The sequence below is a fragment of the Molossus molossus genome, unplaced genomic scaffold (assembly GCF_014108415.1).
Source record: "Molossus molossus isolate mMolMol1 unplaced genomic scaffold, mMolMol1.p scaffold_m16_p_7, whole genome shotgun sequence".
Lineage (NCBI taxonomy): Eukaryota > Metazoa > Chordata > Mammalia > Chiroptera > Molossidae > Molossus > Molossus molossus.
Window position 1 is genome coordinate 6,546,655 of NW_023425401.1, and position 15,316 is coordinate 6,561,970.

Sequence of the window (15,316 nt, forward strand, 5' to 3'; positions counted from 1 at the left end):
GAGCTTGGCTTTGAAGCCACCCCAAGGGGAGAGGAAAAGACACTCCGGGCAGAGGGATCCTTACGAACAAGGGCAGGAGGCAGGAGGGTTTGCGGGGCCCGGGAAACGGCAGCAGCTCCACGAGAAAAGCAGGAGCCGGCGTTGCTCTGGGCGCTCACCTCCGCCCCGGAGGCCGTGCACATCTGGAGAGGGGTCCTGACCTAGGGGAGAACCTGCTTCCCTGTCTGACGTGCGGTCCTTGCCCCTGTGAGGGGATGGGTACAGGGAGGCGGCTGGTGGGGATGGTGCCCTGGTGCTGCTCAGAGGCAGGCTGGAGCCAGGCTGCGGAAGGGCACGTGCTCTGCTCCCCAAATCACCATGCAGAGACTTGAAGCAGAAGGTGGTATATTCGGATTCCAGCTCTCACGAGCACAGACACTCCGTCTCTCTTGCTGTTTATCTTCGGCCAGTTTGCACAGTAGACGCTGCAGTTACTCGCGTTTTCCCTGCCCCCTGGGAATTGGTAAGAGTTACTCAGAAGAACGGGCTGCCTTCCTGGAGACGTGCCCATAGATGCAGGTGATGGTCATTCAACACGGGACTCAGGTTCCATCTGAAGATGTCAGTCTACATAGGTTATTACATTAAAGGCCCAAGACGTCCTGTAGTAAGGGGACCTTTTTCAAAATCTGATACAGTGATTAAAACAGACACGGACTCAGACAGGTGTGGATTGGATAGAGAAGCCGTTAGAAAGGCAGGAGCAGAGCAGGAATGGCGGGCCAGGTAGGGAATGTCGCCGGGGCGGAGAGTCCTGGGTGCCTAGCAACGGGCGAAACCGGGAGGACAAGTCTTACAGGCTAGGACCTTAGCCCCAGGGTGGCCTTACCTCCCCTAGCATGTTGCTCGTCATGTGGCTTAGACCCTCAGAGGAGGGAAAGGGGTAGAAGATAGCCTTCCGTGACTCCCACACAAGCCCTTGCATGACCGCTTAGGGAGGCATTAAGCCCTCAGGTCAGTGAGGTTCCGACTCAAGTCAAACCACCATAGGAACAAAACCTTAGGGTCTGCTGCCCACAGTCAGAGTTCTGGTCAAACTAGAAGTAACTTCTAGGCCTCAGTTGTGTTTCAGCTCCAGGCCTAGAAAAGCAGCGAAACCAGATGCTGACATCAGGACCAGATGCAAGGACTAGTGACCCCCTCTTCTAGCACCGACCAATTAGCAGAGACCACACCCTAAAAGGACAGACCCGGAAAGCTGATGAATGTTCCTTCCCTGGGACCATCCCTAAAATCCTAGCCTTTGGAAAACAGATAAAAGCTCTTAAGACAAAGGACCCAGCATGCTAGCCCTCTCTAGAGCGTGCCTGCCCACACCTTACCCACCCCCTCTTCCCAGGCACATGGTCTCCGGGAACATTTCTGCGCCCCTGACCCCCGCTTCTCCCCTCACGAGCATTATCTTTGCTTTCCTTTTCCTCAGCATCAGGGGCCTTCTTGTGCCTCTGTAACTTTGACCCTGAGTTCACTCAGCCCAGCTGGCTCCCTTCTTCTACGTCTCCGACTTTCTAAATAAACTTCGTGCATTGAGTTCTCGGCTCTGAATTCTTTCTTAGCCAAACTTGAGGACTGAGCTCTAACTCCGCCGTTAACACATTGAGTTCTGGCTGGGCTGCATGGGTGACTATGGGACTCAAGGCAAGTTACTTACTGTCTCTGCGTCTCAGTTTCCTTGTCTGTAAAGTGGCTTAGTAATGGGACCGATTTCATAAGGTTATTATGAAAAGTACTTAGTACATAAACTGGTTAGTTATTTTTAGCTATTATTCCATTCATTGTTTTACAGGAGATTTGATTTTTTTTTTTTTTGGCATTACATTAATTAATATTTCAAAGAAGCAGTGTTGTGTGGGAAATGCCAGAACCAGGCTAATTCCCACAGTGCACGCATGACTTCCGTGGGCAGTCCACTTGAGCCGCTGAGGGCTCCATCAGAAATGTGGACCTGCAGGTACCCGCGCTCTAGAATCAGAAGCGAACTGTGGTTTCCACTTGGCTGCCAGGTTAGACCGTGTGAGTCCAGTGTGTGTTTTGGGTGCTAGTCATGTCTTAGGGGAATGGCAAGATTCTAACTCGGGCCAGTAAACAGATATGGTCAGTCTGTATCCAATGGGTGGATCTATTCCTTAAGCTGCAAGCTATTAACAACCAGCAAACACAGCAGGAGCTCGCGGACCTTCTCGGTTCTACTTGAAAGGGCTGTATCGACATTTTGCATCAGACCGTTCTTTGCTGTGGGGGCTCATCCTGGGAACTTCGGGATGTTTTGCAGTATCTCTGGCCTCCACCCACTAGGTGCCAGTAACACCTCCCCCTTCTGTGACAGAAGGTCTCCAGATGGGCAAATGTTCCCTTGGGGGACAAAATCACTCCAGCAGTTTCCCTTGCAGAACTCCTTTTGTAAAAGAAATTTTCATTTGTAAAGGTGTCCCTTTTGTCCCCCAAGCCCGGAAGAGAACTACTTCTGTCACCTGAGAGGGCTTCCGAATGCACAATGAACCTTACTACACAACCCTCTTGTCCTCCATTTCCAAGTCTCCTTTGTACAAGGTCCCCCCTGCCAGAAACCACACCCCCTTTCCTTTGTCTAGCCTTCTTCACACGTCATTGCTTGTCACGTGGTGTATAAGCTCCGAATTCTGATCACCTCTTTGAGTTACCGAGTTCTCCTGCAGCTCTGAGCATTGCATGAGTAAACACTTATTTTTTTCTTTCCAGCTAATCTTTGTTAGTTTAATTTGCAGTCCCCAGTTGCTGAACCTAAGAGGGTTGAGGGAAGGTTCGTTCTCTGCTCTGCCTGGTCCGGAGAGAGTGAAGGAATGGCTGTTTTCAGGGGGGTGTCAGAGATCCTTTCCCTTTCTACCTCACCTGAATGCCAAGGGGGAATGTTGTCTATTCCTTTTTCTGTTCAGGACCACTCAACCTTAAAACACGGGACTAGCACCCCCTCCTTTATCTGTCACCAGTAGAATATGATGGCCAGTGGGGCAGGGGCAGCTTTCCTGGGGAAGAAGGAAGGAACAGAGGCATGGAAGCAACATGTTTCTCCAGCTGTTTGGTGTTTCTTTCCCATTGGGCTGCCTTTTGGCCTCTACCGGTCCATCTGTCAGACTGTTTCATTGAAGCTGCGGGCACCCAGTTTTCCCATTGCACAGCTCCCTCACGAATGTCCTGACTGGCTTTTGTCCCTTCTCTCTCTCTCAGTAGGGTTTGCTTGTAGAATAGGAAGACTAGACATAGGATCAAAGCGTTTAAAGCCATTGCAGGAACCCAAAACCAACACTGTACGGAAAATTCAGGAAAAAAATACGGATCAGGTGTTTGGAAACTTGATGGAACCGAGGACCTAATCAAGCTGCCTGAAAAAACCTGCAGATGTAACACATCCCCAAGAGATGATAGGGAGGTACGTTTCCAACACAAACCCAGACGTGGAAGTCTTTGGGCGTGGACAGTGTAAACACAGGCAGACTTCTAGATGGGAATCAAGAGAGGTTGTCTTGGAGACATGACCCAAAGCTAAGAAGGGGGCATTCGGCAGAAAGATACAGTTTAACTTGCTCAGGGGCTCCAGTCACATGTAACTGACAGGTGGAGTTTTATAACTAACCCCCAAATGAAAGGTGATTCCTCCACCTTATTTAATCCACTCAGCTATAAGCCACGGGACGTGCACATTAAGGTTGTTAATGTGTTAATAACATTATATAACTGGTTAATAGCATTATAAATATTATAAAGCTGTTCATTATATAAAGTTCAGGTGTACAGCTTTATAACACAACATCCATGTGCTCTATTATGTGCCCTTCTAGAAACTTAAAATTGGAATAAAGTAAATCAATCAGCAGGCAGGCAGGGCCATTGTAGAATTGTACACCCATTTCCTCGTTCTTTCCAGGGACCCGATGATGGTTCTTTTATAAGGCGGCGTGGTTGGAATGTCTAGCCAGCTGCGTAGACTTCCCATTAGTGGTTCTTAAACGCTAGTTTGCATGCGAATTGTTGTGTCAGGCTGTTCACAGGGCCATTTTGACAATACTAGACATTGTTTTACTGCCAGTAGCTCTGAGGAGCTGTTGGTCGGAGAGGGTGCCTGCAGCGGACACCATGTGTGCAATGCCTGCCTGTCTTGCTGGTGTACCTGTGCTCTTAGATTACTCCAGGTATGATGGGGATACGTCACCCAGAAGAGCGTGCTGTGCCAGGAAGCAAAGGCATCACCTTGGTGTCCCGGCCAGGCACCGGGCCTGCATGCTCACGTTCCTTGGAGAGCCGGATGAGGTGATTTGTCTTGTGTCAGGTTCACAGTGGGTGGCCCTGTTCACTAATGAACTGCCCAGAGGACTGGGTAGCTCACACTGAACTGGAGGATGATTTTTCCTTCAGAGGACACGTGACAATGCCCGAAAACATTCCCGATTGTCATGACTAGAGGGGCCGTGGCCATCCAGTGGGTAGAGGGCAGGGATACTGCTGACCATCCTACAATGTACGGCACAGCCCCACAGCCAAGGTCTATGCCCCCCAAAGGCCAGCTGTGCCAAGGGTGAGGAAACCTGTATTAGAAATTTCCTTTTCTCAGTGTCATCGGAAGTAACAGTGACTGTGCACAGAAGCCCTGAGAGCTAACCGATCCCTCCTGGAAACAGGAGTTCAGGAGGAGAAACTGGGGACTCATGGGGACAGCGATGCGGGCTGGGTTATGCGTCCTGCAAGGGCACCTGGCTCCACCCCGCGGGAGCCTGGGTGCGCCCTCCGTGCTGTGTGTCAGTCGGGGGAGAAGTGATGAGGTCTCATTGGACTGGATCAAGTGAGTTTCCAGGGGATGCCAGCGCCTGCCTGCTCTCAATGGCTGCTTTGTACACAACTCCACGTGCTCTCCGGGGAGACCCAGCGAGGGCCACGTCATTGTGTTCTCACCTGTTCAACAGGTTTGTCTGAACAGCCTTTGAGAAATCAATACCCGTTCAAGGGGAAGAAAAGCACAGTTGGCTTCTGATCCCTGGACGGCGAGGCGACCTCTCGGTGCAATTCTACCCTGATGTGTGCGGAGACGGCAGGAGGGTGCTCCACACGCATTCTCAGCTTTACTCTCTACCCTCAGGCCCCTCACGGGTGTGTGCTCTTTGTTTTGAATGGTGTTACCTGAGAGTCCCACCGAGTCTGTTTTCCCATTGGAGCCTGTTTTCTTCATCCTAATTCTAGGCTGTGTGATTAAATCTGGCTCCAGAACGGGAGTGGTACACCAGCACCCATTGTCCTTAGAATTCTCCAGTGGGTGAGATGCGGTACCGACCGTGAGCAGGGAGCCCCCAGGCACCGACGTCTGCTTGTATGTGCCCATGGGAAGCTCTGTCATTATTTGACCAGTCTGGTGTGGAATATGCACTTGTTTCCAAGTTTGGAAAATTGCAACCAAAACAGCCACTGGCACGTTAAGGTTTAGTTAGTAATTGTTTCTTGAGGAAACATCATAGAAAAGTACAATTACTCCAAAAGAATCTGAAGTTTTAAGGCTTTGGTGCAGTTTTCCAAAAGTACCTCTAGAAAGTTGTACAAATTTATACTCTGAACAGATGGGCCTGGGCTTTCTTCTTCAGAAGACACAACTGAGGGATAGGACTGAGTGTCTGTGGGGTCACTAGCACGGTGAGTGAGCCTGCCAAGGTGTGACCCAAGGACCATGAGAACTTGTCACTGCTACCCTTCCTTGGCTTCGGCCAGTCACCTGTTTCAGGACCATACCAGATATGTTCCTGCCTCAGGGCCTTTGCACTGGTGTTCCCTTGGCCTGTGACATGGTTGCTCCAGCCGTCTGCCTCCGTGGCTTACCCCCTCACATCCCATAGTTCTCTACTTGCATCCTGCCTTCTCGGTGACACTTCCCCAGGTGGCTTTCCTGCCCCTTCCACACAGACGTCCTCACATGCTTCAGTCTCCTTGCCTGCGCCTTCTCTCTCCATGTCCCTTGATGCCATCGGACTGTAGGTCCCCAGCACTGAGCAGGCGCAGAGTCGGGCTCAGTACTGACGGCTGAGCCAGCCTACTGGCCCCCGCTGGCTGGCACCGACGGGCCACACCGCCGGCTTGCCACATCGTCCGGGGCCAGAGGAGGGCGGCTGTGTTTGGGTTTGTTCCCTCTACTTGTCAGCTCTGGTGACAAGGGATTCATACCACAGCCGGCGTTGCTGAGGCTGCCGTAACTAGCTCCGTCTCTGTCATCTCAGTAACGTCCAACTGCCGCTGAGACGGGACCTGACAAGGCCTCGTCTGGTCTGATGAAGACCCAAGTGCGCAGGCGTGATGAGAATTTCCATGTAGAGATCAGCTTCTGACAGAACGACGGAGAACCCAGCAGGAAATGCGGCAGAGGGTTCGGGCAGTTCACGGGAAACTGGACCTGGGACTTGGCCTTCTAATGTCCAGCCTCTCTCCCTAAGAGCAATACAGGCGGAAAGTACACTGAGATTCCTCAGGCCAGCCTGTGGGTGAGGCCGCGTGTCCGTGGGCAGCCTCCCCGTGGCCGGAGGGAGTGTGGACTGGGACAGCTCCCGAGGGAGGACGTTTGGAAACGGCCATCAGAACGGAAGACTGCGGGTGCCCTTTGACCCGGCAACTTGACTCCTGGCAGCCTGTCGCCAGGACGTGTCCGCGGGTGTGCAGAGTGGAGCGTGTGTGAGGTGACCGAGCCCAGCCCGCTGGTACCGGCCACGGGGAGAAGTCACCCAGCAGCCACAGCAGAGGACAGGGTCATGGATAGTCTGTTTCCGTACAGAGGGATGCGAAGCAGTGGAGAAGGGGCCGATCACAGCGTCTGTGCTCACACAGAGAGTTAGAAGATGCACAGAATGGGAAAACCAGAACCAAACCAGCACAGAGGGTGCCCTTTGTACAGAATGAAAAGTGCAGTGTGTGTTCGCATTTGCCTTGGGTACATGAAGACGTAGAGGAATACAGAAGAAACTAGTGACGGGCTCGCGGGAGGGGGTGGGGGTCCAGGGGGACATAGGGTGGTGGACCTCATCCAGAGGCGGGAGATACACACACACACACACACACACACACACACACATACACATTCATGTTTTGAATCATGTGAGTGTTTGATCTGATCAAAATATTAAGTCAAGCCCTGGCCGGTTTGGCTCAGTGGGCAGAGCGTCCGCCTGCAGTCCGGAGAGACCCGGGTTCGGTTCCCGCTAAGGGCACGTACCTCGGTTGCAGTTTGTCCCCGGCCCTGGTTGGTCGTGTGGGTGGCGGCCACTCGATGTGTCCCTTTCACATCGATGTTTCCCTCTCTCTCTTCCTCTCTCTCCCTCCCACTCTGTCTGTACAAAAAATGGAAAAATGTCCTCGGATGAGGATTAAAAAATATATATATATTAAGTCAAAACTCATTCTAAAAACCCTGAAAGACATCGGCTAGTCTGGGAGGGGACAGGCTAACCCACTGTATTCCAGCGGCCCCGTCCAATCAGATGAGAACCCGGGGTCGGTTCTGAGCGCCGAGCCGTCTCCACCCGTCGGTCTGCTCCCCGAGAGGTGCCCTGTGTGAACCGGCCTTGGGGAGGGGGTGTGTGTTGCCTGTGAGTGAACCTTGGGGCATCGCTCCTTCCTTGTGACATCCTGGTTGCCATAGAGCGAGCTCTGTTTGTGACACAGAAAGCACTTGAAAGAAACACTGCTTCCTGACCAGGACTTCCTGGGCCATCTGTCCTTCCGGAGGCGGCTGAGCACGAGGGCTTTCCGTGCGTTTCTGGACAGAGCGAGTCCGGCGCACTCAGACCCCGGGCACCCCTGCAGCAGGACCCACGGGTAAGGGGCGCCTGACTTTCCCGCCAAGAGGCAGGACGCTGCCCCTCTCCAGGGCATGTCTCCTGGCAGCTTTGACGCTAGGGCGTTGGCACCTTCCCCTCATCTGTCTTGTCTCCTCCGGAGCCGCCCGGGGTTGCAGTTGGCGCCGTGTCTTCTGTCCCCAGAGCCGTTTCTTGTACCTAAACCACCAGTGAAAACAGGAAGTGATGAAGCAGAACCCGCCTAGCATGTGCCCTGAGTGACTTTCTCTTTGTCATTCCTCAGCAGGGGTAGACACGTGTGGCCGGCCACCCCGCAGGAGCCAGGGGCACCAGCTTCGGACGTCCTCCCGCTCACAATGCCGCCCCCCGCGGACATCGTCAAGGTGGCCATACAATGGCCGGACGCCTACCCCAAACTCATGGAAATCGATCAGGTTGGTAATGCGGGGAGCCGTGGGGGGCTTGTTCTCGGTTTCCTTTCTGTTCTGGAATTCTTGCCGACTCTGGATGGCTCTTTCCCCCTGTTCTCTCTCTCCGGCTGTGCCGAAAAGTCTGCGATGATAGTTGCAGCGTAGTTGGGCTGCTGCCCCACACGCAGCGGCGATGCACAGGCTCTTTTACTTCTCCACTGTCCACTCGGATGGTGTCCGTGCAGGGCTTGTGTCTGAGCTGCGGCAGAGGCGGGAGGACAGGCGGGCTGCTGCTGCAGGCGGCGGACACCGTGGAGGCTGTCCCAGCCCTGCCTGGCAGGGACTCACGAGTGCGTGCAGATTGTTTCATCACAGGCCACACAGAACTTGATTTTCTGAATCCTGTTTGTCTTCGAACTTTGCAGGAGCGGCCAAGTGCGTTACATTAACAGCTGGCTAATGAAATGAGTGTCCTGGGGCTCAGCCTTGGATCCCAGACAGTGGTGGTTTTATGATTAGTGTAAAATGCACTGTGAGTCTGGTGTACGGCCCGGCATGTAAATGTCTCCTGAATGGAAAACATATCAAAATGATTTAAAAAATGACTTGGCCTAGGAAGGCATCCTTTGGCTTGGATCTTGCCCGTGCGTTGATGTTGCTGGCATTCACTCTTTTATTACAGGTTATCTCAGGAAGGGTATCTTATCCTTCTAGAGCAGTGGTTCTCAACCTGTGGGTCATGACCCCTTTGGGGGTTGAATGACCTTTTCACAGGGGTTGCCTAAGACCACCGGAAAACACATATTTCCAATGGTGATTCATAACAGTAGCGAAATTGCAGTTATGAAGTAGCAACAAAAATAATTTTATGTTTGGGGGTCACCACAATTTGAGGACCTGTATGAAAGGGTCACGGCATCAGGAAGGTTGAGACCCACTGTTCTAGAGCAAAGAGTTGAAAGAAAAAAGGGGTTGAGCCTCAACATACAGCAAAGGGTTTCATAGAGCAAATAACATAGGATTCTAGATGGCTTTCTACCTTTTCTGAATTGGGATACCATGGCAACTCCACTTTTTCTTTATGTCCCAGATACTATTTTATGATTATGATCTATACTGGGTTTCTTTATTCCTGGTCAGACTTTATTACCGGGTTGAAGATTGTGTGGCTCCAGAGAACTCATTAAAATAACGTATGGACATCCCGTCAGGATTAGCCGAGCTTGAGTGTGAATGTAAGAAATGGTGAACATTTAGGATTGTTGTCAAAAAAGGTGTCATCAGAGCGGCACACCGTTGTCACTGTCTCAGAGCGAGGGTGTGTGACTCTGGAGCAGCCCACAGGTGGAGAAGCCCGCCCGTAGTTTTATGTGCATGGGTGTGAGCAGCAGCTGTTGGCCCTGTTCACGTGCTGCTTGCGAGAGGGGACCAGCTGAAAGTTCCTTTAAACCATGGCTGGGGCTGTTTGGTGCAGACCGAATGTCGTGAGGATTAGGTTTGGCTACAGCCTGAGAACAGGGCTTCAGTGGGATAGAAGTTGGCTTCTGGCTGACACCATGTTCCAGAGTCACGGACCCAGGAGCCTCTGGTTGCTTTGCCTTCTCCATGGGGCTGAGGACCGCTTGCTCGGGCATCCCCTGGGAGCTCCTTAGACATGCCGCCTTGCACCCCACCTCAGACCTTCTGCCAGAATCTGCATTTGAACAAGATAGCTGGAGGAAAGCCGAGTTGGATTCCTGGTGCCCGAGTCCGAGTTCTCATGAGAACCACTTGGGGCCCCATCCCAAGCGGGTCTAAGTCAGTAATTCAGGTCAACAATTTTCTTTTGGTTCTGCCATGGCCTGGACGGTTTAGGAATGTCTGCGTTAAGACAACAACTCCTAATACACACTCTTGGGGCCCGCGGAGTCGGTGTCCTGGTCCCGCCGTTGGGGTGGCCTTTGCTGTGTGGGTATTAATAATTAAAAATGTATTTTAAAATATTTTGGAGCAGTTTTAGGTTTACAGAACAATCACACCAGCTCAGGTCACCAGCCTGGCCTGCTGGCGTATCTCTCTGTTTGATGGATGTATCAGTTCACTGTATAAACCTTCAGTAGCCTTCAGAATGCAAGCAAATGGTTGGTGGAAACGCTCAAACATGACCCTGAAGAGGGATCTGACAGGTATAACCAACTTCTGGAAATTATTTCATGTACAGGAGAGATCACTAGGTGTATCCGTTATGGCCCCAAGTAGAAACTCCATGCTCTCCATACAAGGAAACAGATCTGACCTCTACGCAAGGGAAGCGAGCACGGGCCATCTTGGCAGGCAAGGGGTCCCGATCATCATTTTGATGAGACTCATGTGCACCCCTGACTCACGTGGGGTAGGTTGTCATGCAGCAGGGTCAGGCACAGAAGGATGTTGGGAAGACGTGCATGGTTTTCAACCCGAACTCTGCAGCGTGGGGGAGGGGGAAGGGCTTCTGAGATTTCGCAGGTCACTTCAGCCACAGCAGCTGGGTTGACCTGTTTTTCTTTGTGGATGCTTTGGGGAAAGATTTTGTTTCCAGAAAGTATACCACAATTTAAAAAAATCATGAGTGAGCCTTGAGCTGCTGAGTGATCCTGAGATTCGAGTCAGATCCCTTACCTCTGCCTCACAGCCTTCCGTGATTGCCCTGCGCCCCCGCCTGAGCTCACGCTGCCTGGAGGTGCCTCACGCAGCTCCCACGAACCCTCTTCCAAGTGCATCCGCACATTCACACACCACCGAAACCTCTTGAAGCCTTTCCAACAGTAAGCCTGCTCCAGCCCTTCCTGCCTTATCTGCAGCTCTTCACCCCCAACCCCTGGCTTTGCTAAGCACGGCCGAGGGAGAGTCTCCTCTGTACTCCAGCCTCTTCGGATCATGTTATAATAGGGTCATGTCTCATCCTTCTAATTGCTTACACCATTCTCTTTGCCTGTAGCAGTTTACATTTTTTATTTAATTATTTACTTAGTTATTTTTATCTCCATTGTTGAGAGTATTACAGGTGTCCCCATTTTCCCCCCTGCCCCCCTCCAGCTGGTTCCCATCCTGCCCCGGGCCGTCACCACCCTATTGTCTGTGTCCATGGGCAATGCGTATATGCACCTAAGTTCTTTGGTTACTCTCTTCCCATCCCCCACCCCTTCCTTCTTTTATCTGCAGTTAGTGTGGTCTGTTGAAGTAGATTTTAAGCCCCTTGTGGTCTGCCTGGGTTTCACACACGTTTGTGCCCTGTGGGCCATTCCATTGAGCTCTACTTCTGGTTGAAACAGTGAAGACAAGAAGGCAGCTTTGGTATCTGCCACCCTCCAAACGAGAGTCACAGGAGCACCCTCTCCGTGCAGGGCGGGGACTGTTTCCCTGGAGGGACGCCGCTGCGTGTGTTTTCAGGCAAGTGTGCACACGGCGGCTTCCCTGGCCGTCCAGCCTGTGTAGCGCATCTGCGCAGCCCTGGCTGGTGCGGCTCAGCGGTTAGAGCGCTGGCCTGCGGGCCAAAGAGTCGTGGGCTCGATTCCCGTCAAGGCACGTACCTTGGTTTCCGGGTTTGACCCCCAGCCCCGGGTGGGAGGCAACCGATGGATGTGTCTCTCTCATATCGATGTTTCTCTCTCTCTCCCTCTCCCTCCCATTTTATCTAAAAAAAGAAAGAAAAAAAAATCAATGACAAAATATCCTTGGGTGAGCATTATAAAATAAAAAATAAAATATAATAAAATAAAAATGCAATATGCATAAATTTGGTTTACCCACGACCGTTTTAAACGTATTAATTGCATAAATCACAGTTCAGTCTTTGTGCCGGATGTCAGAGTGTGGCATTCTGTACATGGTAATTGCAGTAATAGTCATGACAATAGCAGGTGCCACCTACGCGGCGTGTGCTGTGTGCCAGGCAGGGTGGGCAGTGCCCGGTGTGGGGTACTCAACTCCGTGGTGCCACCCAGGTAGGCGGGCTGGAGATGGCTTCGTCCAGACTTGTCAGAGGTTCGTGCATTTGCCCGAGATCACACAGCTGGGAAGGACCGATGGAGCCCGCACGTGGGCTACTACAACCCAGGCAGTTTTTATTAAACCGTGAATCTGTTCAGCAGTTCTTCCTAAAACGTCTTTCTCTTCTGCTTTATTGAGATATAATTGACATCAAATTAAAAGATATGTAAAGTGTCTCTCTTGGTGACTTGATATATGTCTACCCTGTGAACGGATTTCTCCATTCGAGTTAATGAACACATCCATCACTTCACGTTTATGGTTTCTTTCTTTTTTCCCCTTTTATTGGTGAGAACACTTAAGTTCTGTTCTCTTAGCAAATTCCGTACAGTCCATCAGCGGTGATCATCATATTTGCCATTAGATCCTCAGGCCTTGTCCATCGCAGAGCTGAAAGTCTGCCCTTTAACCACACCCTGACAATTTTCTTCACCCTCCCAACGCCCGGCCCCTGGCAGCCCCTCTCCGACTCTGTTGCTATGAGTTTGGCTTTCAGGTTCCACACAAGCAGTAGGTAGTGTTTGTGTTTCTCTGACCCATGCACTGGTCCGCGGTTCTATTTGCGTGTCTCCGTCTCTCGTGCTTCTACTTGGTGGTGCCCACTGTCAGCAGCCATGTATCTGAGCAGACACCCCACGTTGTCACGACATCTGCTCCACCCACTAAGACTTCCAGGGACACAGGTGTCACGGAAGCAGAGAAAATGTGGCCAGTGGTCTGGGTTAGCACGGAAGGAGCCTGCTGGAGGGGGACGGAACCGTGGAAGGCCGGTTTCCTGGGGGCTGCACACTGGGAGGGGCCGTTTGGCCTGGTGCCTATGCACGTGGGTGTTGGGGGGACTGAATTGGACTCAAAGCCGGGGCTGCTGCTAAGTGCTGTGTGAGTGGGGACAGCCGCCTGCCTTGTGAGAAGAACTGGCAGTCGGTGTGCATCCTTTCTGGCTCTGCGGGCTTCCGCGAGTGATCACTCAGCGCCGTCCCGAGCAGTGCTAGCCATTAGGAGCCAGTTACGGTTTATTCAGCTTGGTGCACACAGCAGAACACGCTTCTTAGCTTCCAGCCCGACTGGAACCAATAATCCAGACTTTCCCTCCAACGCACGGCAGCCAACTCTAGAGCCTGCAAAACCCATCCTTCCCCAAACATTTAAATACCAAGAGGCGGGTCAATGGGAGGGACAGCTGAGGGCCACCAAAAGCTTTGGGTTCAGACCATTAAGACACATAAAACGCACAGTATGGACGTGCTCTGTACCACTGGCCCTTACGTTAGAAATGGTGAAGATGGCACTCGAAAGAGCTCCGTGGCATCGAGCAGATGGACTGCGAGGTTCCAACCTTGCGCTGCGGAGCTGAAGTCCCGCGCATCTCCGGGGCTGCTCTCCCCGGGAGGCTGGATCCCATCGGGCCCTCTCGGCCTCGGCACTGCTGACGTTTGGGACCAGATAACTGTCCGCTGTGAGGGCCGTCCTGTGCGGTGGGATGTGAGCAGTGTCCTGGTCTCTGCCCACCGAGTGCTGGTCACGCTTCCTCCCCCAGACATTGCCACATGTCCCCGGTCCAGTGGCCAGGTTTCCGTCGGAGATCGGTGGCTCCTGAGCTGGGCTCCACACAGAATGACCGGGAAGCACCCTGACTGTGCACAGAGGGTAACTTGTAGGTGCGCGGCCCAGGACTCCCGTTCAACCAGCTCCGTTGCTGGGGGTGCGGATGTACTTGAACCCACATTTGGGAGTTACTGTTGTGACGCCCTATGAACCTCTCTCTGCTGGTGACACCTGACGCCCACAGTGAGTTTCAGCGGGTGCCTCATCTGCCCCTCTAACTCTACAGAGCGCACAAACAGCGCCTCCGAGAGCCCCTTGTGAAGAAAGGGGTAACGGGGCGTGTGCGGTGTCGCCCTTGCTGCTGGCTGGCGCCTTCCCGACGAGGGGGAGAGAATGGTGCTGGGACAGGAGCAGCCGTCCCTCATCTGATGTTAGCTCCTGTTAAGTTAGGTATTGTGACAGCTGGTTCTGAAACTTCCTTTACAATGAAGTGACTGGGCTACTTCCCTTTCCGGGGCTGGCTTCTCTGAGCGATAGTCTGCAGGCTCGTGGCCGTTCAGGTCTGCCATGCTGTGGGCCAGAGGGGCTGGGGATGCGTCCCTCCCCTTGCCCGAGAGCTCGGTCTAACTGAGCGAGAGTGGCTCCGGCCTCCGCGTCCCCTCCGAGAACCAGCCCCTAGGCAGGTGGGGGGGTGCTCCCTTCCCTCCACTTCCCTCCCCCAGTTCTCTTGCGAGGAGCAGTTGGGAAACGCAGGGCAGAGCCTGTCTGCATCTGTGTTTTCTCGAGACGTGCTGACTAAGGCACCTCACATTTCCAGAACAATTTGTGCCTGTCCCCTTTGCACGCCGTTTGTCTGGCTGTCTGGCCGGGTGTGGCGGGCGATAGAGATGCCTAGATTCCAGCAGGAGGATTCTGGGTCCCCAGAGAAAGGCTTGTGTTTTCTCTCTAGGGCCACGGAGACCTGTACCGCGTGCCCGGAACTCAGGAAATACGAGCAGCCTCAGGGAAATACAGTCTGTGCTGTTCTCTTCTCTCTTCCCCAGATTTCCATCAGGTGGACTCATGAGGCCTGTAAGTCAGTAGCAGCACCATCATGCTGAACCCCGCCCCCAGTCTCACACAGCCCTTTATTTACTTTATTTTTTAAAAATATTTTTATTGATTTTTAGAGAGAGAGGAAGGGAGAGGGAGAGAGAGAGAAACGTCGATGAGAGAGAACATCGATTGGCCGCCTCCTGCACGCCCCCCACTGGGGATCGGGCCCACAACCTGGGCATGTGCCCTGACCAGGAATCGAACCAGTGCCCTCTTGGTGCAGGGTCGATGCTAACCAGTGAGCCACACCAGCTGGGCTCACACAGCCCTTTAAGTGGCCAGTTCTGTAGAGCCTCCCTCCTAAATGGCTCTTGATTCTGTGCACCGGTCTTCATGCTCACTCTGGCCGGAGCTACCCTCCACCAGATGACCACAGCAGCGGCTCAGCTGGCCTCCTCCCAGCTCTCCTTCCTCCAAGGC

At 52.8% G+C, this 15,316-nt stretch overlaps 1 protein-coding gene across 5 annotated transcripts in view; it reads left to right on the forward strand.

Moving 5' to 3' along the window:
• Window positions 1–15,316, forward strand: part of ELMO1 (engulfment and cell motility 1) — a 457,757-nt gene that overhangs the window by 76,233 nt on the left and 366,208 nt on the right. For 3 of the 5 annotated variants that reach the window (XM_036247227.1, XM_036247228.1, XM_036247226.1), the window contains exon 3: window positions 8,122–8,272. In XM_036247227.1, the coding sequence (XP_036103120.1) occupies window positions 8,195–8,272 (78 nt within the window). In that variant the 5' untranslated portion in view covers window positions 8,122–8,194. Of the gene's footprint in view, window positions 1–7,772; window positions 7,858–8,121; window positions 8,273–15,316 lie in introns of those variants that run through there. The other 2 variants (XM_036247230.1, XM_036247229.1) reach the window with 2 other exon arrangements.